This window comes from Talaromyces amestolkiae (genome assembly GCF_001896365.1).
Source record: "Talaromyces amestolkiae strain CIB chromosome Unknown scaffold5.1, whole genome shotgun sequence".
NCBI lineage: Eukaryota > Fungi > Ascomycota > Eurotiomycetes > Eurotiales > Trichocomaceae > Talaromyces > Talaromyces amestolkiae.
In genome coordinates, this window is record NW_024468041.1 from 1,167,156 (window position 1) to 1,186,143 (window position 18,988).

The 18,988-nt window shown below is 45.6% G+C and overlaps 3 protein-coding genes across 3 annotated transcripts; 1 reads left to right on the top strand and 2 right to left on the bottom strand.

The window, feature by feature from the left end:
- Positions 1-1,724: 1,724 nt before the first annotated feature.
- BHQ10_003496 (uncharacterized protein) lies at positions 1,725-3,523 on the bottom strand (the record flags this gene model as incomplete). Its single annotated transcript, XM_040875758.1, has 5 exons — positions 1,725-1,886; positions 2,030-2,422; positions 2,707-3,083; positions 3,151-3,286; positions 3,338-3,523. The coding sequence occupies 5 exons, from the start codon at positions 3,521-3,523 to the stop codon at positions 1,725-1,727; spliced, it is 1,254 nt and encodes a 417-aa protein (XP_040732000.1).
- Positions 3,524-3,991: 468 nt separating this feature from the next.
- Positions 3,992-5,807, top strand: BHQ10_003497 (uncharacterized protein; the record flags this gene model as incomplete). The annotated part of the gene is made up of 4 exons (XM_040875759.1): positions 3,992-4,253; positions 4,330-4,663; positions 4,717-4,763; positions 4,867-5,807. 4 exons carry the CDS (start codon positions 3,992-3,994, stop codon positions 5,805-5,807), a joined length of 1,584 nt encoding a protein of 527 aa, XP_040732001.1.
- Positions 5,808-7,388: 1,581 nt separating this feature from the next.
- BHQ10_003498 (uncharacterized protein) lies at positions 7,389-14,552 on the bottom strand (the record flags this gene model as incomplete). The annotated part of the gene is made up of 8 exons (XM_040875760.1): positions 7,389-7,918; positions 7,986-8,281; positions 8,345-8,460; positions 10,749-11,396; positions 12,722-12,937; positions 12,991-13,999; positions 14,066-14,270; positions 14,324-14,552. The coding sequence occupies 8 exons, from the start codon at positions 14,550-14,552 to the stop codon at positions 7,389-7,391; spliced, it is 3,249 nt and encodes a 1,082-aa protein (XP_040732002.1).
- Between the last annotated feature and the right edge of the window lie 4,436 nt (positions 14,553-18,988).

Here is an 18,988-nt window from a genome sequence, read left to right on the forward strand (position 1 = left end):
TTCTTTGAAGGGCGAACTTGAACACTTGGCGAGACGCAGTCTAAACTTCTATTGTAGGAGTGACAGAGTAAACCTTTCTACCCTGCTTCTTGTTTCCTACATCATCGACTCTACTCCGTTATTTGGAACGATTTCAGAGTACATAATGGATACATTTCGCGAGAGGGCATTGGAGGAATCGAGAAGGCGCTTGTTCTACCAGTTGCTGCAGCACTTCCTTATCAAGTTGGATTTCGCCGCGAAATTCGAGCTCAAATACAACGACCTTAATCAAAGGGTTGATCGACTTATTTCAAATCCATTCCTGGCACTCAGAATGTGCTCCTGTGGCGGCCACCCAAATTCAAAAGCGAAAAGAGCCGGATCATTCATGCAACAACTTTTCAAAGCGCAACTGATGCCTACGGACGTTCAAAACGTCTCAATATCGACAATAGACCGAAGGATCGAGATTCTTGGGGATGTTTACTGTCATCATTTCAAGTATTGTGGAGCTCCAACGGAAAGCTTGAAGGAAATGCTTAAGGAGGATATTGGAAAAATCAAAGCTACAGGATTGGGTCTTTGCTTGAAATGTGTCAACTCCATCAGGCCATCTGGTCGATGTCAGGAACACGAGGTTGGTCTTGGAGTATCCCAAACATAATTTTGATACTTGTTTTGAGCTTTGGAATATCTTATCTGGGGATTTTCACAATGGCTTATCTTTCGGGTCTATTTTAGAGACGGGTGTCGTGGAGTTTTGACCCAGTTATCCCATTTATCAAAAGCATATCATGGGTCTTTTTTTATCAGATGTGGCCAGATTTGGAAATAACCGAAAAGTTCTTAGTCTAGCCTGAAATGCATTCATTGAACTGTTCTAGAATATATCTCTCACTCCGGGCGAAATTCCCATTACTGCATCCTTAGCATGATCCAGCTCCAGACAGTCGCTCACCCCGTTTTGGGCAGGCTACATGGTAGGCTGCTGAACAATGATGTCGAGTCCTTCCGAACGACCATATTTCTTGCAACAGTGTCAATTAGCCGATCAGCTTTCTTCAGAATAGCGAGACTGCACAGAATGTTCTTATATCTGACCCTAGCAGCCACAGGAGTACGACGCCTTTGGCGGCAGACTTCCAGACGACCATATGATAAGTTACGGTGATCGAATCTAACGGTATGGGTGCCAAAAGACGCAGTAACAGGGTCAGGATCAGAGCGAGACGCGGCCGTTCCCGTCAGGGTCCCTGTGCGGTGGCTTTGTCCGAGAATCAAATGTTGGAGGAGCGAATGGTACTCGATCTCTATTTAAGGCTTAGTGCATTCCTCAACTAAAATCAGTAAAAAGATAAGTCAAGCACAGCAATGCCTTCAACGATCTCGCCGATGTCTTCGTCAAGTTCCTCGAGAATGGTGTCCCGTTCACTACCAAGCCCGATGACCGCTTCATTTTCAAGACCTCTGAGTGATGAGGTTGTCCATTATAGATTCAGAGTGTATGCTCGCGGGGTTTCCCATTTAATTGTATGCTTTGCGTGCAGTCTCTTTCCAGCGGTTTGACATCTGACATGTTGCTCAACCGCATGAATATCGAAGATAAATATGAATTTCAAATTTTACTCATGCTGAGAGTGCTGTTTTGGACCCAGTTCGAAACGAAACCAGTGCTCCTACGCAGAGTTATCAAAATGACATAAGACTCTCACTTCGCCTCTTGCTGCACAGTATTCCTAAATTCAATTATCGTCACACAAAATCCAATCTGGCAAGCTCAAACAAACGCCGCCAAATCTGTCGCATCCACCCAATTCCCATGCAATCCCGGTCTCAACCGCATGGGCAACAAAATAATAGCCTGCGCCCTCGTAAAGTCCCTCGTATCCAACAAATGCAATTCGCTGGACATAGTATCATAATTATTGATTAGTGCCAACAAATACCCATCTCCTTCAATCCTTAATTCACTCCGGGGAATAAAAACCGGCTCCTGCACCATATGCATTTTTCCAGGGAAATAAATCTCCGTCTTTCCCGTGCTTACATCAAGATGCCCCAGACTGTTGTACAACGGATGCCCGCCACCAAGCTTAGGACCGATGGTTTGGAAATCTGTTCCCAGGCTAGGGTCCATTAGATCCATGAAGCAGTGTCTGTAAGGCTGAGTTGCGAAGCGATCGTCGATACGGTAGAATTCGGTGTTCTGCTCTTGAAGAATCCGGGGGCTGGGAAGGCTTAGATCTTCTGTTCGAGGGTTGAAATTGAATTGGACCAGTTGGGAGACAATGGAACTGGGTTCGGGGGCGTTTCCTTGTGCATCGGGCCACCAAAAGAAGACATTTTTGTCGCTTAGACCTAGGTCAAGGGTGATATTCCCGTTCTCATCTTCGTATGCGTTGGATGTGTGGCCGGGAAAGGAGTTTTTGTACTCCAACCACTGTTGATTGTAGTGTTAGTTTCGCCATTAGAAACACCCAGCTGGGGAGATAGTCAAGATTAACCCACCTTGACATCCGTGGGCTTAGCTCCTCGACGGGGCAAAACCCCAACGTAGAATGGTGTCTCTGGACTCCATTGCCAATGCTCGCCACCTTGTTTCATTCTCTCAATGTCACAGACTTGAGGAATAATTGGAAAAAGTMCCTTCAAGCCATTAATTTCAGATCAGTCTCAATTGCGATTTCTATCCGGATCTAAAAAACCTGAGGAGTCAGAGCTTACCCAATTCTCCGTCACAGCAAAATCATGAATCATGGCAGCCACGGGGGCAACCAACCAGACCACCTCGGTGAACTTGCCTTCCGGGCTGACGCTATAGTAGCATACATCCGGGGTGCCATCACCTTTGGCCTCATACCCGAAGCAGATCATCTCTCCAGTCTTCGGATCGAACTTTGGATGCGCCGTGAATGTCAGACTGGGAAGTTGTCCCTCGAAATCATAGAGGCCCCTGGTTTCCAGGGTAGTGGGATCAAGCGCGTACGGGGGAGCATCTTCTTTAAGAGCTAGTAGCTGTCCGTTGAAGTATACTACGTTGGTATTGGCGGTTGAGCGGATCTTGAACTCGACGGCGTCGGTGAATTTGTTGCGGTATTTGCCTGACCAGCTGGGGATTAGAACACGCATTGATGTACTATTCTAGAAAGTGGAGGATGGTGGATATACCAAGGAGAGCTCGTTTCGCTTCTCGTTCTCGAGTGAATTTCTCTGTCCGGACATAGCGTTGACGAAATGACACGTTCCCATCTTTGATCGTGAAGGCCGCGATGTTACCATCGCCATTGAACCACTGTTGTCTCTTCTATTATCACCCGAAATCAATGTTGATTTGATATATGGAAGAGAAACCTACCGGATCATTCTGCACAAACGGAGGAAGCTGGGGATCCGGCATCACTCGATAGAACGTGCCATCGATCTCCTTGGGAATGATACCGCGGAATTCCAGTGCTTGGACTTCACCTTCCAGTCGGCATGGCTTCATGAACCCTTGAAACTGGGGTCGATCGGGGAAAGCGCTCTCTATTCTGATTTCCATGTTGGCTTCCAGAATGTCCCGAATCAAGGTGCGATAGGGTTAAAGGATGATAATATTTTGTAGTTAGAGTACCTCTTTTGGAAATAAGACCGAACCGAACTCTTTATAAAGAGAATTTACCCTGGCCCCTGTATCTTGGGGAATTTTAACTTCGTTTCTTCCGGGACGCGTCTCTGCAGTTACCAGAATCCCAGCACTACCAAAATTCAACTTCCCCCCGGTTCCCCGTACACCCGGTTTCCCATACACCCGGTTCCCCGCACACCCGCAAACCCGCAAATTGGATGAGTATGCGACAGCAGAAACCGGGGTCGACGTCGCTGAGGCTTTCTTAAGGAGATTGGTGTCAACGTTGAAAAGACTATCTACTATAGTCTCGAAGTATTTAAAGCCAAGTTCGGTTGCGAAAGCACTCCAGTCAAATCGATCAGAGTCGACTTTAGTTCATTTACAAACCTAGACCACAACATGGATGCGCAAAAATTGCAGGAGTTTTTTGATGGAGTTGCACAAGTTATTGGTGAAACCAATGTTTCCCGTCAGCCCTCTTCGGGTGGATTGAAGGATCTCTCCGGTTCGACGGCCTATGGTGACCCCTTTGCATCCCCTACAAACCATGACCCTAGTGGAGCCGTGCGTCCGAAGAGCGTCGAAGAAGTTCGGAAGATTGTTCGACTGGCGAATCAATATGCCATCGCTCTGTGGACTGTTTCTCGAGGTAAAACCTCGGGTATGTATAGTACTGGATACTTCTGTCAGCGCTTTCTCTCTGACCCATTCTTATAGATACGGAGGTTCTGCACCAGTCGTCCAGGGAACCGTTGTGCTGGACCTCCATCGAATGAATACGATCGTTGAAATTAATGAGGAGTACTGCTACGCTATCGTAGAGCCGGGTGTATCCTTCTTCGATCTGTATGAAGAAATTCAAAGACGGGGCCTCAATCTCTGGCCGTCCGTGCCAGCCATTGGCTGGGGTTCCGTTCTTGGAAATACTACAGATCGTGGATTTGGCTACACCCCTTTGGGAGACCATGCTCAAGCGCAATGCGGAATGGAAGTGGTTTTGCCAAATGGCGAGTTGCTGCGGACTGGTATGGGTGCAATGGATGGTAGCCAGATGTTTGCGCTTTATAAAGGGTAAGTTGCGTTTTATAAGATTTTTGGGCTCTGCTTTGGCTCACTATGATTAGCGGCTTTGGTCCCAGCGTGGACGGACTTTTCTACCAGTCTAACTTGGGTATGATTTTCCTCCATTTTGCAAGAACGAGTCCAGAAGCGAACATTTCCCAACATTTCCTTCTCGATCCAATTCTAATACCCTTGCCTTGTGTCTTCTTTAGGAATCGTCACAAAGATAGGCATCCAAATGATTCCGGCCCCAGAAGCCTACGCTACTGTCGAAGTCGACGTGCCTCAAGAATCTGATTTAGTAGCCCTTGTAAGCATCCTATCAGACTTGATGCGTCGCTCCGTTATATTAAATTCCTCATCAATCGCGAACATCTTTCGCATTGCGCTCACGTCGAGGGTCCCAAGTGTTCACGAGACGTTGCAAAAATATATGAAACCAAACAGCTGTGTACCCTATGATGTACTCGAGAAAATCCGTGTGGAGCAAAAATGGGGTTTCTGGCGAGCATACTTCTCCCTGTACTCGCAGGTTGAGATGCTTCCTGGATTACTCCAAACTACCCGCCGTGCATTCAACGCCATCCCCGGAGCTACTATGACGTGGCGCGAGTTATCTGGGAAGCCTGGCGAGTTTATTACGGCCGCTATGATCAAGTCAGAAGAAATTCCTCAAAGTGGTATTCCAACGCTTGCGCCTCTGGAACTTCTCAACAGTCGCCAGAATCCGGGCGGTCACATCGACTACTCGCCTCTATTTCCGCCTTCCGGTCGAGAGCTGTACAAGTGGTATCTCAAAGCCAAGCAGCGAACAATCGATGCCAAGTTTGATTTCTTCGCAGATTTTCATGTGTTTCCTAGACACGTGATCGGCATCGAGCTGATTATCTACACTGCTGAAGAGGCTAAGAGGGTTGATCAGCTCATGCGTCATGTTCTTCATGAAGCAGCTGAGATGGGGTATACAGCATATCGTACTCATCTGGATTATATGGATGAGGTTGCCTCGCATTTCAACTTTAACGGTTGGGCTCTGAGACAGTTCATTACCAAGCTCAAGGATTTCTTGGATCCCATTGGAGTTCTGTCACCAGGCAAATCTGGGATTTGGCCATCCAGGGAACCGATCTTGAACTCGAAACCTCGGATCTAGAATACGCTTTTTTGTATTCATTTTTGATGGAAAATATACATATAGCAAATTCAATTAAGTGGATTGTAACATTCAGACGATGTGTACGCGTAAATTATCATTAAAGATTGAAATTAGATTCTATCGAGTAAACACTCATTCCGGCAGCTATGCTAAAAATTTGGAAGAAAAAAACATGCGGCATCATTGGGGATTGCTGGAGCAAAGCCCAAAGAAGCATCGGAATTGAATAAAGTTGAGTCCATGAGTTGCCATGCCCACTCGCTCGAGGGTGACCCTGATATTACAGGAGAGGTTAGCTCTGCGGTAGTTGCTGCTCGATACTGTTAGCCGCCGTCTTCTTTGGCTTCTGTTAATAGGACAGATTAGAGCGGACCTCTATTATCAATATTAGTGATCAATCATGAGAGGATATCTCTACATCGCATGATTGTGCTGTTGCCACTATCCAGCCCTCGGAGAATCGACATGGCGGTATCGAGAGACGGTCTTAGACCATCGAAATCGCGATGTCTCATGGGGTATAGGGAGTTCTGCTTGATGAAGAGAACGCCCAATATGACAAGAGAGGCATTAAAGGCTACATTTTGTCAGTCTATTTGAGTAGGCCCGGTGTGAAGAAAGCGGATACCATACTGTAATAACAGGAAAACCACCATGCGCCAAGAAGATTTTGATTGTTTGTCGATGCCGCGAGAAGCTGAGTGCTTATTTGGAATACGCGGAGACATGTTCGCACAAGATCTGCAATAAGGGGAAAGCTAGAGTCCAGGAGCCATTCTGGTAAATGCTCATTGGGACTTTTCTTGCCAGATGGAGGAAAGAAGTGAGTCAGAATTGCCCGCAAAACCAAAATTCTAGCTCCAAGATAACGAAATGAAAGGAGTACTCTCAGTCGCGTTGTTTCTAGACTGGCTGACGCGTTTTTCAGCATATCCTCGGAAGGATCTATCGCTTTCAAGTGCTGTGGGAGTTGTTCTTGCCATTGGTCGAGTTGCGATAACAAGTCTGAAACTTGACTGAGAGTTTTGCTTGTGTAGCCTGGGGCAATGAATCCTAAATTTTGCCCATAAAGTCGATCTATCGTGTCACCCATGATGTGCGTGATAGAGCTACAGTGTGTCAGTCATAGTGTGTTGAAGAACCTTTCATATTTTGTACATACATCATCGAGTCGAAGTATGTAGAGGACGAAGCAACGACTTCATCAGCCGCATTACTGAAAGCAAGACGAGCACAGGGCTCTATCTTCACGTGGGACAATGGAATCAGGGGAGGACGACCGTATCCGACGCTCAATAATCTATGATGCGGTCAATTTCCGGGAACCGATTATAATTGCTTGGGGAGAGTACCGATCATTTGTTATGCACCAGTACCACAATCTTCGTCGACATTCCCTTTCGACCTGCGGGAGATTCGACGATCCAGACAGATGAAGCCCCAATTGATAGGACCCCTTAACGGCGAGACTATGAAACGTCCATACTAAAGAGGAGGCAGGCGTGCCTTCAAGGTAAATCTCCATAAGAAGGAACAATTGCACTGATTCATTAGTTGTCTGAATTTGTAAATCGGAATTTAAACCAGTGTCCAATCCATACCCATCTCAACTGAAGGTCGCCCCAAAATCCCAGGACGAACCAGTTCCACAGCCCTCTCGTAGAAAGTATTTGACTGTCGTGCTCGATCCTGCGTAGGCGAAGTCGGAGTCATCACATTTGTAGTAATGGCAAACATCATGTTCAAAACGCCAAGCCACGACCTCCTGACGTTTTCAGGTCCCTCAGTTCTCATCTGGATCAGGGCTTGTCGAAATGAATCCTCGTGAATACAAGGGATCATAAGGTTGACAGTGTTGAAGTACAAGTGAAGCATATCATCTGATGCATCCTTGGGGGGAAGTGCGAAAGGGTCAATCGGAGTACGTCGTGATTTATTTCCTGATTGATCAGTACGAGAAGGCCACGTGAAGAATGAATTTGAATTGCTGTGGCCGCAATTCTCTGAGCTAGTGATCCCCGTCTCTGATACTGTCCTATCCCCGAATTCTGTGGAGTGAACAGTTGCCTGAACGATTGAGCGTAAGAAAGCCACATTGGATGAGTTGCCTGTAGCGGATCAGCTCAGTATCCTGAATCTGAGAGCCTTTGGTTGCTTTAGTATGCAAGAACTTACCGAAGTATTCATCCTCTTCGGCACCCTCTCGCAATGCAACGGAGCACATTCCATCGACTCCACCGGATTGATCAGATATTCTCGACATACTCATTACAGGAACAGTCGGCGCGGTCTCCTGCTCGGTACTCCAAGAACCTCTGCGCATTGCCTTTGATCTTTGCCTCGATTGTTGTGACCCATATTGGAGAGACTCGGAAGTTTGGTTGTTATTTGGCAATCGATGATCTTCTAGAGATGCCAGTCTACGCTCAATTCTTTGGAGGCGCTGCTCCAGAGCAGTAGTTCGGTCATTTCTAACGAGTTATGGCGCTATGAATAGAGTCTCCGCTGCGAGTAATGGTTGAGCCAACACATACCTAGTATCAATCGGAGTATTCCTAATCTCGGGAGCAGTCCGGGTAGTGCAGGGCAAGTCATATTGGCAATGAACTTCCAGCTCCTCGCACGTCGAGCACGGATTCGCACCATTGCACTGGATTTATCCAATAGTGAGTCCACATACGGCATATGGATATCTTTGAAAGGAATTTTTCTGGAAAATCATGCTTGGATTCTACATACACGAGATTTTCGTGACCGACATGGCCGACAGGCTACCGAAACTCGCTTTCTTTTGCGGGCCAATGGCCTACTGGCGTTCGTGGATGCATCTTGAGCATCGTATTCATCTGGCATCGCGAGACTTCAAGTATCTTGAAGAGGTCGAAAGGGATGTAATTCAATTTGAGTGTTGCTGTGGTTCTCTTTCGATCTGCCTTCTATTGTCACCGGTGTATGTGGTAAGAGAGAAGATGGATGTAGCACAACAATTCATGATCTCTAGGGAATAGCGGCATTAACCGGCAGTCGCCTATTGCTACTCTACACCGCCTTCATGACTCCACTCCGTCTGCCTCTTTTGGCATGCTACTTTTACAAACATTGTATTTGACAAGGTTTGTTCCAGAAAAATTGGAGTTCACTGTAAGATATGTTGAATCCCTCGGGCATCTTATCCTCGATGCACTAATGAGTCTCTGTGGGGAACAACTAACATGAATTCCCCCGAACCTGGCCACGTCATCGAAATCGCTCCTTCGTACCTCCATACCAACTTCAACCTCCATACCAACTTCAACCTCCTACCATGCCACCAAAACGCCCTAAATCCCCGCAGAAATCAGCCAACCAAGAGGGCAAGACCCCTGTGAACTGGAAGATGACAATGATTATTGGGACTGCAAAAACACTTGGTCTGTCAAATCGAAGAATTTTAGGTGCCGCGTCAAAAGGATAGATAAACCCAATGCTTAACTGATCTTCAGTTTGACATCAGACCCTGTATAAACAAGGCCCTCACTTGAAAAAAATTCGGAAAGTTATAACTTGATCACAGTGAAAAGCCCTTAGACGGTGTCGTAAAGAAGAACAAAAGGTCTCCCACGGTTGTCAATTAAGAATTTGCTAGGGAAGAGCCATCTTCCCGATGCGTACATCCTTGCGGGCCAAAAAAAGAGATATTTTGGTCTATACATAAGAAATATGCAAGTGGTTTTGGACTTTCTTTCTCCTCGCGATATTTGATTCCGCAAACAGCGGCAGCCTGCAGCCGCCGCTGTGTAAAGTATACATCGTACTATAATGTGTACATGCCCATGAAGACTCGCGCAGCATCTGTTCCCAAGCCCTAACAGCCCCCCATCCATGTCTTCTCACAGATCCTGAGGCAAAGAATGGGCCACTACGAGTTAACTATTGTGCGGATCTGTGCTAAACTGTCCACGCTCCATAGCATTTGAATCGAGCTCCAGTCAACAAAACTACCAGACCATCCCGTTTCCGTACGACCAGCTGTAGAACAGTAATAAGAATATCGAGCGCGCTGCCAGACGAACTGAACTTTTGGACTAAATTTTGAAATCATCGTTATCATAATTCTTCTCAAGAGCTCCAAGAACGAACCATCGCGTTCAAGTAATGCTTGTAGGAATATCTCAGTAACCGATGTTAGGGCATGACACATCACGTGCTATTTACTGCCAACGCCGTGGAGGATAGTGAAGGCAAGAAAAACTGTGTTACCCTTGAGTCCGTCATACTTAGAATTCCAGATAGCATAATTGTCAGCGCTCTTGAGTCGGATCAACCGACACTCTGCCAATTATCCAAATTAGAAAGACTGTAATTCCTGACCAGAACCAACATTGAGAGATCTTAAATCAAACTATTTCGAGGTTCATAGGCATGATCACAGCTGATGCTGCCTAAGCGTACATTCATTTTTCAACTTGTCGCTCCTTAAGCTCGATTTTGCATTCCATGTTTTTGACAAAGAACCCTTCGCGAACGGCCGTTCGCTTTTTCTGAATGCGCTTGACTTCAAACAATTTGAAGATAGTAGCCAAAGCTTTGAGCATTTCCATCCAGGCAAAGCTTTATTTTTTTTGTTGTTAGCAAATTATGGCATTGAGAAGATTTTGGGGGAGAGCATACTTGCGACCGATGCAGGCACGAGGTCCGGTTGAGAACGGAATAAAGCTTCCCATCAAGGTCGATGCGTCATCTCCAAGCCAGCGTTCGTAATGAAATTCTGATGGGTTCTACGATAACAGAAGTAAGCGATCATGCCATATCATTGTTTGCGGTTCCGTTACTTTGAAAACTTTTTCGTCGTGATGTATATTGAGAGTTGGAACGCTGACAAGGGTCTGGACTGAGTCAGTGACCAGCCATCCTGAAATAAGATGCTTAAAATGCAAACATGTGAAAGTCAGTACATACGCCCTCAGGAATAAATTGGCCGGCGATTGTGGCACCGCCCTTCGGCGTCACACGTTCCAACCCAGTTGCACTTGTAGGTCTGATGCGCATTGTTTCTTGCAGCATTGCATTGAGAACAGGTAACTTCTCAACCTCCTTGAAGGCCGCAACCCAGTCCTGGGGCATTTCGCCGGGGTATGCATTGTCTAATTCCTCCTGTAGACTCTTTTGGAGGTCATCAGATCTTGAGACTATGTCTACGAAATTTGTCATGGTAGTGCTAGTCGTGTCACTACCGCCGACAATGAAGGAGATGGATTCTGCAATTATCTCTTTTTCGGTTAAGGAGGCACCGGTATCAGGATCTTTCGCTTTCAGTAGGAAAGATAAGATATCATTCCGCGATTCATTCCTCTGATCTCGTCGTTTGAAGTAAGACTTGGCACCTAGAACGGCGAGCGCTTGGGCGCCTTGTTTACCTCTTGTCCAGAATGAGTCCAGAGACAAACGCAGTACCAAGTATCGAAAGATTCGGGGTAGGTGGCCCAAGGCATTAAGCACCTCCCCACGAGAATCCACTGCCGAGATCAAGTTCATATAGTCTTCTTCTCGGTCTAGAAAGCCAAATGACTCTCCAAATGCGAATTCGCCTATTTTATGAGCATGCATCTGTTCAATTAATTGGGTATGTTCATACCAATGGCATCAAATGCTAGAAAGTTTACTTTTTTTGAAATGAAGCGATCAGTACCATAGATCAGTTCTCACATCGGAGAGCTTACAGTATTCATTAAAATCAAGTTCAATCTGCTGGGCTGACCGCAGGCAACGCCGAAAACAAGCGGTCATTTTTTGTATGGTTGAACTCATGTAAGGCTCAAATTCTAGTAAGTTCTTCGATGAAAATGCTGGATTGAAGATCTTCTTTTTGCGTTGATGAATCTGCACATCTCGAGTATTGAAGAGAACAGGCTCTACCTGATGGAAGGGTGATTACCGATCCACGTTAGCTCCCAATATCTATGTGCGGGACTAAAATTAATGCTTATCTTCATAGAATCGGCCTTTCGTGAATCCCGTCTTGTGGCCATAGATTTGCTGAATAGCGGCACGATGGTCGATCGATACATGATTAGGTGCGATGCGAACAAAATTTCCACATATCCTGTGCTGCTCGTGTACAGCTTCTGACCGTCTGCCATGTTTACACTGTAATACTATCCACAAGTCTGTAAATCTCGCAAGGATAGGACCGGGGAAACGTGCAAGGGGCGATAAAAGATATCCATGTAAGATCCATAGAAGAACCTGCTCGTGGCGATTAGCCCGGTTAGCAGGTTCTCACGAGGAAGGGTCTTTTTACATACAACCGAGACAACAGCAAGTATTAAATAATTCATCATGATATCTTGTGTGATTGATGGTTTTGGAGCCGAGCAGCTCAATGAATAATGTCAAAAAATTATATAGCGGGGTACCTTGAAACCCCGGGGATTGATCGGAACCATGTCATGATAGAAAACATTGCTTTGTACCAGTCCAGATATCCTCTGAACACGCATCTGCAGCCCCGTAAAATGACGAAGGAGCTGCAAATTTGCACTGCGGAGACTCAATGGGGTGAAAGGACAACGTGCGGGGTCTAAATGCGGAGAAGATGGGGTAGAAAAAGAATAAGGTCGGTTGACTTAACCAATCACTGAGATTCCTGGATATAGAAAAATGCTTTTATAGAGATTGAAGAGATCGACGTAGCATGAGTTCCGGGGAAAGGTCGGAACACTATTCCCGCGGGAAGAACGGAAGGGAATTCTTACAGTATCAACACATATTGCTGCCGAGGGTCTAATAAAATATCTCATATTCCACTATATGATTAACAAGTGAAGAACAAATAGGTATTAGGATCTCCCATCGCCTTCCTTCTCTTGCCCTCGCGGACGACCAGACCTATATAATCACAAGACCGTAAAACCATAACAGATGTTCTAAACTTTGACAGCAGTATCGACACCAAAACTGGCCATGTTTAAATCGACCCAGAAAGGGAGCGTAGGGTTCTCGCTTGCGAGAGTATTGACATTTTTTAAGTATTGAAGTGCATTAAGTATTTCTTGTAGTTGTGCATTGACGGATGGATCGATGTCGCGATCTCGAGAGTTTAGAAATTCGGCGCAGATGCAGAGTGGGATTGGTGTGAAGGGGTGGACCTGTAAGCTTGTTAACTTCATTTGGATGAATAATATTTGGTGGTGGTATAAACCTTGAAATAACTCAAATGAGTCAGTTCTTTGGCCAGTTCAACCGTCTCTTTTGCCGCGATTCGTGAACGCTGCTCGTATTCCAGAATAAGACTACTGTATTCAGGAGCGTCCCACGTTGCAGATTCAATGATTTTGTGAAGGCACAGTATTGTTGTTTGAGCAATCATCTTGGTGAACAAAAGCATTGGATCCATCTGCTCGGACTGAAACGGGTAGGTCAAGGAGAGCATGGAAATTCTTGTGGTAAGAGCAGAGTCAATCCATTCATGTCGACTCCAGAACTCTTGTGGGTTGCTTCCATACACCCCGTCTACCATCGATAGGTGTCGGTGAGACAGGCTTCGACCGCATATAGTAGCAAGAATAATGCATTCTGCAAACGATGACTGTGGCGTAGTGATAAAGTCGTTACCTGCAAGCGAGTCCGAAAGAAATCCCATATTTATTGGCTGCCCGCTCTGAAACTCAGCTTCCGGCATGGGAAGGCGAGTCAGGACGTGCTCTGTGAGAGTGATTGGCCATCCCTTGCGAATATTAGCAAACCGGTCCAGCGTGTAAGCCATCCAGAAGGTCCGTCGCTTCTCTTCCACTTCCACCCAGTCTGGTTCAATGAGCTGGGCTGCCAACTCATTAGGACTATCGATCTCATATAATCGCATCATCTGAATGAGTCGGAACAAGCGTCCAGCGCTTAGCCAACCCTTTCGATACGTACTTCGCGTAAATTGGTATATTGCAAGTAATAGCCATGCTTGGGCTTGTTCTATGTCGAAAAAGTCCATTTCATTATCCTTGGACTCGATTATCTCAAGGGTGCGTTTGGTGTGTGTATACAGAGAATCGCGGATGCTTTGGCAGTGAGTCGACAATGAAGCTGCAAGTGTCCACATGGCATACTGCAGAGCGATTCGAGAGTCGGATTTTGATGGACCCTTGGCCCACGTGAAGTATCGAGTGCGTTGTAGTACAGGAATGAGAGGGTGGACCCTCTCAAAATATAATTGATCCCTGAGACGATATTAGCACTGACATACTTTATATGGTTTTATTGATTGAATAGGTCAGACAACATACAGATCGGCTTTTACAAGCTCTGGAATAGCATATGGAATATGGACAGACGATGCTATAGATGCAACTGATGTTCGTCTTTCAAGTAATTTGTCCGCGTTTTCACCGTCCGGGCTACAAGGTTGTGTGTTTTCCGGTGACAGGGATCCATCACTGAGTGGCAGGGATAAACCACCTTGTTGTTCCATAATACATCGCTCAAGCGTTGCTATGAAATACCGTTAGCATCGTTCAATTATATATCAAAATAGCAATTTTTACCTATTCTACCTTTCAAGGCCTTTAGGTGACCCTTCTTGGGTCCTCTGGCAGGCCGAACGGTGGTCGTGGTACACACGACTCCAGCTTCGACACAGTTACCGCATTGTGGCTGTCTATCGCATCTTAGTTTTCTCCGTCGACACTCCTCGCATGCTGACCCAGGACGTTGTCTTGAGGTGGAAGTGGTGGAAGCGTTCTTTTCTTCGGACATGAGGGCAGGCATTGGCATTTGCAAGCTAATGGTGCACGTTTCGATCATTCCAATGAGATATAAGTACCTTGAAGTACTTATGAATTGGTATAGCTACCCGGATGTGCAATAAAAGTACACAGCCCAGTTACTGTGGAATGAATTGCAACAAGGAAAAAAAAACTTGGAATGAAAGCACTTTTCTTTTGATGACTCGATCTCTTGTAATACAAAGTTGAAATCTACAAAGGAAGATGTAGATATTTCCCGACATATACATATACTTGAAAGTTTCCTTCAAGCCAACCACGCAGTGAAAGGAACTCGTATGGCAAGTCTGCAGATCGGAATAGGAAATAGGCCTCCCGGTAGCTAGATGTCCAACTATCAGAAAAGAGCACCAAATATGTGGCCCTCGCTCTTCCCGAGAATGGAGACACTGCATCTTCTCGTGATGATCATAATAGTGGAGTAGATCATTTACGATCCAGTCAATGGACATCTTTGGCGTAAGCTTGAAATCGAGACGGAAAAAGAAACGCGACCGTCAATCAGCGGAGATAGATGGGGGAAATAAATCACGGAAAGAAACAAATATACTTTGGATATCCTATTTCAGCCCGATATTTCCCCATTTTTCCGCTAAGCAAGGATAGGGTCGTCAGAATTTGACATGGCTTGCTGAAGGCTGCGGGCGTCCCGCGACTCTCAAAATCGACCGCATATCGAAAGTGAGAGATACATTACTTTGTGGATGTGTGGCGACTGAAGATGCCTTCTACTATGCTTCGCATTTGCAGATATACTAATAGGTAGCACCTGTATTATGTCACGTTCGTATCATCTGCATTTAGGGTACATGTTCCACGGCAGATCCTTGCGCTGCGTGAAGCGCCGAGTAACAGACCACATTGAAGCACGACAACCATTGCTAAGGCACGTCCTGATCGCCGTGATAGTTACAAGCATGGGCCCTCCTTTATGCAGATGACGTGGTTACACGGGGAAAGAGTCCGGAGAACCATCCGAAGACCGGAGATGGATGTCTAGATTTAGTTATGGTGCCGAATGGGTACTTGGAGCTCGATGCCATATTCAACAGGATAATATAGGATTAAACAGGATTTTTTGATTGGGAAAACACTATGTAGACTTGATAAGAATGACATTTTTCAGATCTGAGGCTCGTTCCTGAGGAGATCCACATAGTTTTGTCCATTTTTGCTTTTTCCGGTGCTCGTTTTGGAACGCATGGACTAGACCTTAAAGTTCGCGCTTCGGTAACATTTATGATTGATTATTAATTTTGAGTTGCCCAGTTAATCAACATTAAAGGGCAGATATCCAACTTTGAATACACTTTGGCCACGTCAATACTCAGCAGCGTAAAAACCGTGTCAGCGACCATTCAGCCGAACGCCACTTAGACCATGTAGCTGGGACGGTAATTCAAACCAGACCGCACCATCATGCACCTTGAAGCTGTGACTCGAGCAGTGGCAGCTGTGGATGTCGAATCAGATGGTCGGCTGTTCCCCAGCGTACTAAATGAGGACGATCTGGTCAATTCGGAGACACCATTACGTCGATCATTTTAGCCTCGGCGCTCCCACAGTAACCAAATTAGGCAAAGGTTATTCCCTCATTATTGCTTAGAAGCTGACTAGTGCGCTCTCCAGCCACCCTTTGCCTCTGCATTGCTTTCTCGCTATTCATCTAGGCCCTGGTTTAATTATGCGCGGGACCCCCTCCCCCGACGAGCGTACCCAACTGTGCTGGCGACGGGAGCTAGTTTAGTGATCGATCTACTATTGATTAGGCCTCTTGTTGGGATTTGCCGGTGCTGAAGAAGCTGGCAGTTTTCTTACTACGCCATACTATTGAATTATTGCTAGCAATGAGACAGATGGCAGCACACATGTCAGAATAATCACCACGTGTGGCTATCCTAGTAGCGGCCTAGGTCTATTGACCTAAAGAAACCACAATCACGGAAATCGTCGATGAAGCTGTACCTAAAGAATTGGTCCTGTAGTCTAAAGATAAACTACAACCTAGTAGTGATCTACTAGGCGTGCATTGTGAGTGCCTTGCGCCACAGTAACATGGGTAGTCAGGTCCTCAAAACAAAGTGATCAACCTGGAATGAACTGGTTAGACAGAACCGTTGCGTCTGCATTAAATATACTGATGCAAAGTTATTTTCATTTGCAATGTTGCCTCATTGTCGCAATCATCTAGTAAACAATGGCATTGTATTACACACCATCAGCTGATCAGCTGTTGCCCTGAATATCTCGTATTTGGAGCACTGAGCACGATTCAATGCCATCGAGATCGCTAGGCTGTGGATTCTCAGCCAGCCATACCATGATTTAAGCTTATATACGCACGGAGATCCATAATAACATTTCATAATTGACCGTATAGTTAGATGAAGACCGGATACTAGCGAGGAGAAGGATTAGAGGGACAATGCACACGAGGTTTCTATTCGTCGTGCAAGAAATCAAGAAAATACAGTAGAGCGCAGAATTATGATTCGATCGTAGCTTACATTTTCTTCATGCAAAGATCATCCAATATGCGTCCAGATAAGGCAGAGTCCCGAATGTGCCGAATCAACTGAACACGCATCCCTGCTTCTGCTTGCATTAATGGTGTGGGGCTTGCTCCTCTAAGTACCCGCCGAAAATTTATTGGAACCATCGAATCCATCCTATGCCGCTTTTCAAGCTGTACGGGTCGACCTGGGCGAGCGGTAAGTAGCTTGAGGGAGAGATCCCTAGTCAACAGCAAGCTCTGAGTACCTGACTACGTGAAACAAATAGAAAGGAGAGCCTCAGATCGTCAAGAGCAAGTTGTAGATCAGCCGTGTGACTTAGCGGCACCAAAGTACTGGATCTCATGCAATAACCAACAGTCAAAAATTGATCCTTGGACGTGTAACTTGCAGGGACAGGGGTAACAGGTCATGTTCTCTGATCTAGAAACAATTTAAAAGAGAATTATATATAGATATAACTATCTCTCTCGAATCTCATGATATATTACCCATGAGTCAGTTTCAGTCTCCATGTATTGATAGAACGGCATTTCCGATCTGTCTCAATTACTAAGTATTAGGCACTTGTGTTCGGTCAGATACCCTCCAGATATCGGACTTGGATTATTCCACTATCATCTATCGGTCGATGTCCGGGCAATACTGTACGTACACATATGGCAAATCATGTATTAGTGTCGTACATAGTCACAGAACCAAGTAGCGATCTCGTCAACACAGTGTCGCACAATCAGACCCGAGAACTTCGCCTTGTTAATGAGATCACTCTAGGTGGACCATGATCGCAGAAGTACTTGCATCTTTAGGAAATCCCATCATTAAATTACGTAGGGGTAGTGATACAAGTCGATGAGTAGCGAGTCTTGTTTGATGGAATGACCCTAATCATCTTCGCGTTGGCCGCATCCAAAGCTATCACCAAGTACCCATACGAGGCAGAGCTAATCTGACAAACAAGTTGACTAACATTTAGCCTGTGAGTTCTTGAGTCTGTTGCCTATGCATCATGATCCGCATAGGACATATTCGCGCACTGCATACATGCACTCGACTTACATCGATAGGAATCAATTCGTTGCATCTCATTCCCAGTGGTGCCTGATATCTCGCATGCAGTTGCCCTTCTTACCCTTCTTCTGTCTATCGTAAATTCATCCACGGCATAACATGCATATCTCCGGTGATTATTTTGCTTCCTTCCTGGCCATTATTACTCCGTTGAGTGTTTCTTCGGTTGACATTACATCATAGCCCGGGTAATCTCATCCTAGAAATGCGATTTATTTGGAATTTTTCTCATTTCAAGCCACTGACAGGACGCTGCGGGATACTTCTAAGGATGTACATACCATTTCGGTACTGGCTTTGACGGCAGGAATACTGGATCTGGTGATATCACATTACTTGGTTATGGTGAGTCCAATTAACGGCCATGTGGATTCTCGTAACCTTGGAACTTGGTTCAAATAATCAAAAATGGATGTATTAGTCTTCTTGAAGAACTACTCTACTGGTCTGCTGCTTGTTATATGCCATTTCCGTAGGTATTGAGAATTTTCATCCGTTTTGGCGTTATCCTGTACTACTCAGACTGCCGAGACCGTCGTTTGTGAAATGGATCGTACACCGAGAGGCCTGCGGAGACAATTTCCTCGCAAATAAAGACCTTTGAAGTATTTCCGACACATGACGCTTATGTCACATCTTTGCACTTTTGGTATGGGCGAATTAGCAACTAGTTGCTTACCTAGTTGAAATCGCCGTCGGTACATAGGACTCGCATGCTTCGCAATCTTTGCTTCTGATGATGAACAGTTGGTAAAAATATCTCTCAGACAATGATAAAATCTCATGTTGCTTTATATCGCACTACTATTTCCAGTAATCATCTACGTGCCTTGGTGTATTC